The sequence below is a fragment of the Melopsittacus undulatus genome, chromosome 18 (assembly GCF_012275295.1).
Source record: "Melopsittacus undulatus isolate bMelUnd1 chromosome 18, bMelUnd1.mat.Z, whole genome shotgun sequence".
Classification (NCBI taxonomy): domain Eukaryota; kingdom Metazoa; phylum Chordata; class Aves; order Psittaciformes; family Psittaculidae; genus Melopsittacus; species Melopsittacus undulatus.
Genome location: NC_047544.1, coordinates 2,016,145 through 2,026,160, shown reverse-complemented (window position 1 = coordinate 2,026,160; position 10,016 = coordinate 2,016,145). Strand labels below are relative to the sequence as shown.

At 50.7% G+C, this 10,016-nt stretch overlaps 2 protein-coding genes across 3 annotated transcripts; both read right to left on the bottom strand.

Moving 5' to 3' along the window:
- Positions 1-363: 363 nt before the first annotated feature.
- TMEM230 (transmembrane protein 230) lies at positions 364-4,708 on the bottom strand. Of its 2 annotated transcripts, XM_031042246.2 has the most exons (4): positions 4,642-4,708; positions 2,783-2,903; positions 2,287-2,409; positions 364-1,547 (listed from the first exon to the last, which is right to left on the bottom strand). In XM_031042246.2, the coding sequence occupies exons 2-4, from the start codon at positions 2,879-2,881 to the stop codon at positions 1,407-1,409; spliced, it is 363 nt and encodes a 120-aa protein (XP_030898106.1). In that variant the 5' UTR covers positions 2,882-2,903; positions 4,642-4,708; the 3' UTR covers positions 364-1,406. The 2 variants fall into 2 exon arrangements, with proteins under 2 accessions (XP_030898106.1, XP_033926346.1); XM_034070455.1 differs by lacking the exon at positions 4,642-4,708 and having other exon boundaries at positions 2,783-2,913.
- A 1,962-nt stretch (positions 4,709-6,670) lies between these two features.
- Positions 6,671-9,675, bottom strand: PCNA (proliferating cell nuclear antigen). Its single transcript, XM_034070494.1, has 6 exons — positions 9,416-9,675; positions 8,895-8,992; positions 8,072-8,139; positions 7,727-7,921; positions 7,321-7,444; positions 6,671-7,205 (listed from the first exon to the last, which is right to left on the bottom strand). The coding sequence occupies exons 1-6, from the start codon at positions 9,634-9,636 to the stop codon at positions 7,123-7,125; spliced, it is 789 nt and encodes a 262-aa protein (XP_033926385.1). The 5' UTR covers positions 9,637-9,675; the 3' UTR covers positions 6,671-7,122.
- Between the last annotated feature and the right edge of the window lie 341 nt (positions 9,676-10,016).

The following is a 10,016-nucleotide window of genomic DNA, read 5'->3' as shown; positions in this document are numbered from 1 at the left end:
AAGCTGTATCCAGACCCTGCTCCTGCTACATCACACAGCAAAAGGAACTGGGTGTTTGGACCCCAAACAGAAGCAGTTGAAACCTGGGGTCTTTGCATGCTTAATAAGGACTGCACCAGAGGTTCAGAAAGCGAATCCTGACCTCCTGAAGCAGCACATTCTCCAGCCATACCAGAGCACCCTGCACTGCTGCACCAGGGAGAGTAATCCCAGCTCAGGCCAGGGTCCTGGGAAGCAGATGGGGCTATTGGAAGCTGCTGGCTCAGCAAAGCCAGCAGCAGATTCAGCTAAAGCCTTAACCTGCCTGCCCTAAACAGCTTTTAGTGCACACTGAGACCTGTGAACATGCAAGAGACAAGCTTATGATTTGTACACAGAATAGACGGAAGTTTATTCATATTAAACACACTCGCATCACTACTTGTCGCATACTTGTTCTCCAGGACACCGAGTTCATTCCCACTTCAGGAGAAAGGCTGGTTTTACCTGACATAAAGCAGAGCTACTCATCTGTTTTCCCTGAATAACCTATCCCTGAAGCTGGCAAAGTAATACAAATGGGATTTATTCACTATAAACTAGACAGAGATTTCCTTTTTACTATGCACAGCCTATTATCTAGATGAGCGCAAAACAATTCCACATATAGAGCCAGCCAGCTGGAATTTAAGCATCTCCAATAGCCACACCAGCCAAACCCAAGATGTTTGCTATGTACACTGGACTTCTGCTCTGAATTCCAGTCTTTCTTCCTGTATCCTTTTGTTCAACATAAGCAAAATCCAACAGGAACCTTTGTAAAGGATAAGCAGATTTTGCCAAGTTAACACTGGTGTGGGACAAAGCTTTGTCCTGAAGCATGGGGGTGTTGAATACATGAGCTTGGTCCATCTGATGCAGCAAATGCACTGTGTGTATGTGATCTCAAGTGTAGTTTTCCCCCTGTTGTACACACCTGACTTTAGTTATTCCCAACAAGCACCGGACAAGTAGGTTGGAAACATTTCTGATGGGCAGAGAGCAGGAGAACAGAACTGCAAAGGGTTTGCCTGCAAAGGGAAATCCAACGGCAGCCACAAGCTCGCTGAAAACTAAAGGAAATGCTGTAAAACAGTTAAAAAAGGCCCAAATCTCTTTGCTGCTGTTGAGACTGGCTCGCCTATTTTGGGAATAGGGCTACAATTGCCTTGCCCAAGGAGAGGTTCTTACAAGCAACCAGCATCATATAACCAGAAGAGGAAAACCACCCTAAAGCCCATGTTCTTCTCACCTGATGGTGAATCCTGAAACCTGCAACACCAGGAACTGGTGTCTCCTGATTAACTTCAGCTACAGCCCTCTCTCATCGCCAGGGTAACTAACAGCTCGTAGTGCCAGCCTAAGGACAACGTGGTGACATCCACTGCTCAGTCATCGAAATCCGGGATGTCATCGTAGGAGTAGCCCCGGTAGCCCTTGGAGGCATAGTAAGCAATGCGCAGGTGGTAGAAGCCTGGGAGGAACACGAGGATCCCAATGATGAGCACAGGGATAGCACGGTCTGTTCCCTGCAGAGGAGAGAGGCACAGGTGGTAAGAAGGGATCTGTATGGGGGAATCTGTCCTTGGTATGAAGTATTCATCCCTAAGGTGCAGCTGGTAAACCCCAACCCCCCCAGACCTCATCTTAACAGAGAAATATGTCTGTTTTCTTCAGGTTGAGCTCTAAATCCACTGCCCCTTGCTACAGGAAGCTCTCAACTGCACTTTGGATCAGAGGGGTGGTTCCTCCCATCACATGGAGCAAACCAGCTCTGGGCTGTGCCTGATACAGCCCAAACGCTGCTGCTTCCACAGTGATAAGCAGCAGCTGCCAACTGTAAAGCAACTCCAGAGGCACAAGGTAAAAGAAGCGTGCCATGGAGCACACAGAACAGAGCCCCTCTGATGGGTCCTGAACACTGAGACAAGAGCAGTGCTGTGGCCTGTGTAGAGGTCTGGTACCTCCTACACAAAAGCGCTGATCCCAGCACAAAGTTAACCTCTGCAAGGATACAGCATGGAAATGAAACTGTACCCCAGGGAGGACAGAGAAACCCTGCCCTCCTTGGCACAGCCTCAGCCCAGCTCTGAACGTGCTCCAGACTTGCTAACTGAAGGCATCAGAGGGCTCTGCTGCCAGAGACGTGGGGCTGCAGCCAGCAAACACCAGTGGGGTGGTGGAGGGGATGAATACACTGAACATGGGTCATGGCAGGCTTTGAGGAATGGGTGATGCAAAACTCACATCACAAGGGGCATCACTTACGCCTTTGCTGATGTATCCAGCCAGGAGGAGGGCTCCTATGATAATGAGGAAGGTCCCGATCATGAAGAGCACGACCGCCAATGCAATTGCCTTGTAGGGGATTTTTGGTGGGCTCTTCTTGAACTGCATGGAATGAATCACAAATGTGAAAGAGCTTAACTCAGCACAGACCCCTCCCACCATGGCAGAGGTGTGAGCCCACAGGAAGCAGGGACATGAGACCCATATGACTCCATTAAAGCAGTTGCCTTCTTTCCAGTTGAGCCCTATGGGGCTTCCTGGAGGAGAAGGGGTGAAGCAGTGGCTTGCAGCTTGCTCCATAGAATGGTTTGGGTTGGAAAGGACCTTAAGATCATCCAGTTCCAACCCCTGAGCTGAGGCTGCTCAACTGGAGACAAAGCCACAGCCTCCGTGCCTGTGCAAAGCTGGAGCAGCCTCTCCTTGTAGTTTACAGTCAGAGGAGCAGCAGGAAGAGGTTTCCATCCCCACTTCTTACCTGCAGGTCAATATATCCATCATCGGTGCTGGAGAGCTTGGAATATTTGACTTTGCTACTGGGAATCCCAGCAGTCAGGTTTGTACGTGATGGCATCATTCCAAGGAAGCCTGGGTCTCAGCTAAAGCCTGGGAACAAAGGGAAATCACATCAGATCAAACTGGATGACAGTCTGAGAGACGTGGATCGAGTCTAAGAGGAACAAGGCTGGACTGACCAAGCAGCATTAAGCTTTAAGCTTCCTTCATCCCAAACCAGTCTGGGATTCTAACATAGAAAAAACACAGCCAGAGGGTGTGAAAGCAAAGTCAACCTAAGGTGTTTAAAGCCAGACAGAACATTCCGGAGCAGGGCAGTGTCTAAAGCAGCTCTCACTTGGTGCTTCCAGCAAGGAGACGGCTGAGCTCCAGCTATTTCTAAACAGGGACCCGAGCAAAAGAGCCCAAAGCAGAAGTGAACAAAGCAGCTTTTCAAGTGGATGTTTTGCAATAGATCCATTTTGGGAAAGAAAAACCACTGGAAATGGGAACGAAACAGAGCTGCCATTGCCCTGACTCCAGGGGAGCGTGACGAGGGGATGAGGTAACCAGCAAGGAGCTGAAGTCCAAGGTCACACAGGAGGGAACACCAGGGCACAGCTTCATCCAGCCACACCATACCCTGCAACCTGCCCTGGCTGTAGAGCCAATGCTGTGGTTTCACTGCATCCATCTGGGATGCGGATACATCCCTAAGCCAGCACAGAGCCCCAATACAGCAGGACCCATGAACTGCTGCGAGCTGCTCTGACCTGCTCCCCATCCCAGTGCTGCAGGTCTCACAATGGAGATAGGAAATCAGCTTTCCAGCTTTTTAGCCAGCAAATATCATTTGCTGAGAAAGGAACCATGAGTGCAGATCCCAACTGTCCCAATGGGAACGGACACAGCTGATTTATTCCAAACCACTGTTTGGCATCTGAGGTAACAGCATCTCCTCATCTCCTGTAATTTGTGTGCCTCTTGCTGATGGCTGGCACATCAGGTTTGGTCCTCTCCTCCAGTAAATATGCTACTTATAAAACCCCAGCACACTCTGAGCTTGAACCTCACATTTGTACCTTTAACTGGACCTTTTTGCCCTTTTTTTGTAGCAAAACCAAGCACAGGTTTTAACCCCATCAATAGGAGGAATAGCACAATGGGGTAGCACTGGCATCCTCTAATTCACACACATCAGGTCTCAGAACTCAATTACCCCCCCTGGCCTCCTGCCTGCCCAGGAGCTCACATGCAGGGGGGGAAGAAGCCAAAAGAAATCAGCACATCTGATGGGTCAGATTTCCCAATTCAGCCCCATTTTACTCCCAAGGATCACAAGGCTGGATCCCATTATTTCCCAGTCTATTCCTAATGGCTTCCTAGGAATTCTTTCCCACTTATACTTGCACAAATTGCCCATTACTTTGTTTGCCAACAAGAAAGAGGATATTAAGGATGAAGCCCAGAAACCAAACCTTTCTCAGACCTTACATTTAAGAACCAGGTCCAAGTCCACTGAGCTCCACTCCCCTCGTGCTCTACATCAGTTCAACTCCAGAAACAAGCTCTCTGCTGTGTGCTTTAAGAGAATAAGGGTGAATCACGATTGTAGCTCTAACACTACATCCTACGATCTAAATAAGAGCCCTCTGCGTCTTACCCAAGAATAAGGAAGGAAGATGCCATTTCTCCCCTTTCAGACCTCAAACCTTACACTCAAACACCCGACTCCTCCTCCAGCCCCAAAATGGTTTCTCTGCTGCTGAGCAGGAAGCTCCCATCCCGGCTGAGCCCCCCCGAGCTGCATCCCTAATCCAGGACATGGATAACGCCAGGTACCTGCTGCTCAATCCCATCTCTCCATTGCTGCCGCTCCTCTTCCTGCGCCGGCCCCACAGCGACCCAGGAAGTTTATCCCGATGACGGCCGTTTCCTTCCAGGTTATGGCTCAGCCTCTCGCTGGCGCAGCTCCAAGGGCTTGTTTCCAGCCTCATGCTCCAGATGGGAAGCTGGAATGTCGGTGTCCTTGGGCAGGAGGGCTCGGAGCGGGTCCTCCATGTGCCACGGGAGCTGCTGTTGTGAGTGCTTTGTGAACCGGCACCTTGGTACCCATCGCTCCTACACGTGCCTTAAAGTAAAGGGGGTTTTCTGCAGGAAAAGCTGGATAGAATTCCATGGTCAGACCCAGTACGGAGCTGAGTATGTGACAAGAGCTGTAGCCATGGAACTACGCCCAGCACCTGGGATTTAACCCATCGGCGGACACAGAGCCGGGGCTCTGCCTCCTGCGAACAAAGGAACTGCAGGAATCACCCTGCTCTGGTTTCTGTCATTGGATTTAAAGCCTGGAAAATCTTCAGCTTCCAAGAATCTTCCCTTTCTTATTTCTTTTCTCCTTGGTGAGAAAGTCTGAATAGGTGTGAACTTCAAAAGCTGCTCCAACATGGACAAGTGCAGAGCATTTACTAAACCTCCCCCAGCTTCCTTCTGCTTAGTTTGAAAGGGAACATTCCAATGTTGAGGGTTTGGGAATGGCAAAGTAAACACACAGCTTCCTTCAGGATTTACCCAGAAAGCAAACACAGCACGAGCTGAACCCCACTGTGTGTAGATGCTGATGTTAAAGGATGGCTAAAGGACAGCACAAAGAAAAGGTTGTTAACCCTCACTGCACCAAAAAGGATGTGCTTCCATCCGTATCCCCATCACACACATCCCTGAAACCCAGAATCCTGCCCTGGTTCAGCACCAAACCCTTGATTCTTCACCAAAGCACATATTTACTTGCTGCTCTGTGGGTACACTGTTGATCCAAGCTGAAAAGGGACACATCTGGAGGTTAAAAAGGCTATTTAAGGTTATTATACTCCAGCATTCCAGGCAGTAACTCTGCAACTGCTGACTTTAAGGCAGATAAAATCTTGCTTTAAAGATCTTTTCTTGAAGGTACTGAAGGAATCAGTGAGCTAAGAAAGCTCAAGGGAATAGATGGGAGTGTGGAGCCATGAGAAAGCTCAATGCAGGAGCTGCAAACCACACTGGGAGTCATGTGCACAGCAACAAACCGCAGCCAACAGTGTCTCTGCTACCAAAGCAGTGCTGCTACCGAGCAGGGATTGAAGGCAGGGGCACTAAAAACCCATCCCCAGCTTGTGAGACAAGAACCGGCCCCATCACTGACACAGCAGAATTGGTTTCCTCATCAGCACTGCCACCTTGTGAAATGCTCCTGCTAACTCAGCTGCCTTGTCAGGCAATCAACGCTCATGATACACTTGTACTGCACCTAGCAGGAAGCACACAGCCTCCTGGAAGATACCCACACACTCACTTCAAGCCAACAGAATCAGTGTCATTCGTGATGGAGTCACTCCAGTTGGAGGGTGAGGATTGATGGTGAGCTCATAGCTATACAGTAACCAATGCAGAACCCACAGGAACTGTCCCCAGATCCTATTCTTCAGGATCAAACGTCTAGGGTGAAAGATGCTGCAAAATCCTTTGTCTTCCTTAACAGTAAACATGATCAGAAACACCCCCAAGCGTGCTACATGAGCAGTATTAAGTGTACAGGGGACTGGAACACAGTGATGGCAGTGACAGCTCCAGCCCCATGCTAGAGGCAGCTCTGGAATCTGCTACAGTGTTCCAAGGAAAACCCATTTCACAACCCTCTGCTTAGAGGGACCATGACAGACAGATCAGTTGTTCAGAGTGTAACCATGCCACTTATTTCAACATCAAACTCATCAAGAGCTGGCAACTCCAGTGTAAGAAAGCCCCTTGCAGTGCCTTTGGGAAAGGAATGAAGAGGGAACATTCAGTTGGACAAAGTGTGGATTCATCCACCCCACATTTAACCAGGATAAACCCTTGAAAATTAGATTCTTTTATTTCCATTTTTTTAAGTTGCAGTTGGAATATCAGCTTCAAAAAGAAATGGATGAAGTAAGGTCAAATTAACTCATGGCATAAGTGAAGAGCAGCCCTAGTCCACTACAGTTCCACAGGTGAAACTCCAGGAAACATCATCTTTACTCGAGTTAAATATTGCATCCCTTCTCTAAGCCAAGGAGTAAAATACTTCACCTTCAGACAGCATCTAAGAGGCTACTGCAAGCACAGGCATACACTAGAAAAAACACAGCATTTCCTATTTCCAATGAGAGCAGTAGAGGAAAAGAGGAAGGTAAAAAGTATTTACAAAGGTATCTACACAACAGGCCTAACAGTGCTTGTATGACGCTCCAATGCACTGGAACTGCTACCACCACCACTTCCTTCTCCAGGCTGTCCCCTCACCCTTCAGTCCTGCTCCAGTTAAGAACCTTCTTGTTGGTCTTCGATCTTTGGAGCCAGGTAGTATTTTAAGTGTCCCATATCAGCAATCTTGTACTCCACAACTGGGAAGGAAGAAGAAGAAACAGTGTTTTCCTCACAAAAGCCATTGTCAGGAGCTCTCAAAGCTCTTCCAGTGGCAGCATTCTGCAGTGCTCGAGCAGAGCTGCTTCTACTTACCAAGAGGAACATCTGCAGACATGCTGAGCGTGACTGTAGGGGACAGGGGGGTGGCTTTGGTGAAGAAGTTCAGGTACCTCAATGCAAAGGTCAGCTGCACTGGCTCATTCATCTCTATTGTCACCTAGAAAAGCAGGTCAGACTCCAGCTACTGCCACCAGCACCACGTTTCCTCAAGCCTCTAAACTCAGGCATCTTGAGGTGGTCAGTGCTATCCCCCCACCCTGCTGAGCCATGTTTGGGGGTCCCAGCAACCACGACCTCAAGTTAGCATCAGTTTGTGGGCTCTAATCCATAAACTAGAGAAATAACAATGTAATCTCCCAGCTTTAGCCCCTGAGAGATGAAGGAATCAGTTGTGTTAGCAGAAACCTCAACACTGAGAAACTGTGAGCACCACACTTACAGCCTCTTCCTCTTTATCCACATTGCTGGTCTGGGACAGTTTGATGTTTCCATTGCCCAGCTCCCCGTTAGCTGAGAACTTCACCCCATCTTTGGCACAGGAGATGACAACGGCATCACCGATGTGGCTGAGGTCCCTGCAGATGCGGGCAAACTCAGCAGAAGGCATTTTCACTACACAGCTGTATTCCTGTTCCTGCAAAGGAGTCACAGTTAAACTGTTACCAAGGAGCCTGGTGTTGTCACTACCCTTGGGGTTGGTGTTCCCAAAGCCCAAGTTCAGGCATGAACATGGGAAAACACCCATGTCTAAAACACAGAATCAGTCATTAGAGCTGCTACTCACTGGAATTCCAAGCTGCTCCACATCAAGGTCCATCAGCTTCATCTCATAATCAGAAACCTTCTCCTGATCTAAAGAAATAAAGCATGTTTTAACCAAGTGTTTCTGAGAAGTTATCATCCTCAGCGTGTTGCCCCTTCTCCTCCCTTCCCTGGCAGATAAAATCAGCTCAATTATAACCATAAGGTCTACCTTGCTTCATTAGAGCTAAAAAACATAAAGTGACCAAATAGCCATTTGTAAGGGGACAGGAACCCACCAAAGGCATCTGCATGTGACCTAAAGAAAAGTCTTTCTCTTATAAAGTACTGGTCACAGCAGGCTTCCAGTGTCTGAAGGGGGCTACAAGGATGCTGGGGATGGACTCTTTCATCAGGGACTGTAAGGATAGGACAAGGAGTAATGGGTTCAGACTGAAACAAGGAAGGTTCAGGTTGGAGATAAGGCAGAAGCTCTTTCCTGTGAGGGTGCTGAGGTGCTGGCACAGGGTGCCCAGAGAAGCTGTGGCTGCCCCATCCCTGGCAGTGCTCAAGGCCAGGTTGGACACAGAGGCTTGGAGCAGCTGCTCCAGTGGAAGGGGTCCCTGCCCGTGGCAGGGGTTGGAACTGGATGATTTTAAGCTCCTTTCCAACCCAAATCACTCCATTGATTCTAAACTGACACAAGCTTATGTCCCCAGACTGTTTCTAGAGTTTAACTCTCAGCTGACCCCTCGCACTCCTTAAGTTTCCTTGTCATTTCCTTACCCCCCCTTCAACCTGCGTGCTTTATTAAGTCTACCTAAAGACCCCGCAGCAGCAGGCGAACTCTCAAACCCAACACTCACTCGGTGCCTCAAACACGAGTGCCAGTGTATCCGCATTGTCTTCTGCTCGCAGAGTGATGATGTCTTCATTCCCAGCACACTTCAGGATCTTAGACATGCTGCAGGGGAACGAGAGGGAGGTTACCCCGGGCTTCCAAGCAGGAACACCCGATCACAGCATGAGGACAGCGCTGGGGAGGGGGGGGATACACAGAGACCCACGGCGCCATGTTGGCAGCACTGAGCCTTTCCCGCCACAGCGCGGGAAAGTGACGTCACCGCCGCCAATAGGACCCGCGCGCGCGCCCCGAGAAAAAAGGCGCGAGATTCGTGAGGTGACTTTGAGGGGGGGGAGAAAGGAGGAGGGGGAAAAGGAAGCGAAAAGCCCTGAACGGCCTCAGAACGGGACCGGAACGGCCTCGTACCGGCCCCAATCCTGGGTCCTGTGTGAGCTGAAGCCGTCTCTCCTCACGCCTCCACCCCGCGGTCCCCGCCTCAGGCCCAGGCCCGCCCCGCCGCGGCCTGCCCGCCGCCCGCCGCACCTGGACAGGTTGACCCCCATGGCGATGTTCCGGTCACAGCGGTAGGTGTCGAAGCCCTCGGAGCGCAGCGTGAGCTGCACCAGGGACACGTGCGAGGAGTCCATGCTCTGCAGGCTGATGCCGCCGGAGCCCAGGTCCCAGCAGGCCTCGGTGATGAGGTCCTTGAGGGCCTCCAGCACCCGCTTGAGCACCGAGCCCTGCACCAGCCGCGCCTCGAACATCCTCGCTGCTGCCGCACCGGCACTAACCCACCGCCGCCCGCCCACCGCCCCCTTTTATACCTTCTGCCCCGCCCACCACCGCAGCAGCCAATCACCAATGGCCTTTCGTTCCCCTTCCACGTTACGTAACGGGTCCCCTTACTCTTCAGCCAATCCTAGAGCGGCTCCTATCCTTAATCCCGCCTTTCTTCCGGCAGGAACCAATCACCACGCGGGTTACACACACCCCCACCTCCCTCAGCGGGGGGAGCCCGCGGCCGCCTCGCCGTGCGGCGATCCGGATGTCGGGGCCTAGCGCAGGGTAACAGCTCCGGTAGGCCCCAGTAGGCCGCGTTCGCCCCTCGGACCGGATCGGTGTGGCCCATACCGGCCGGTACCGG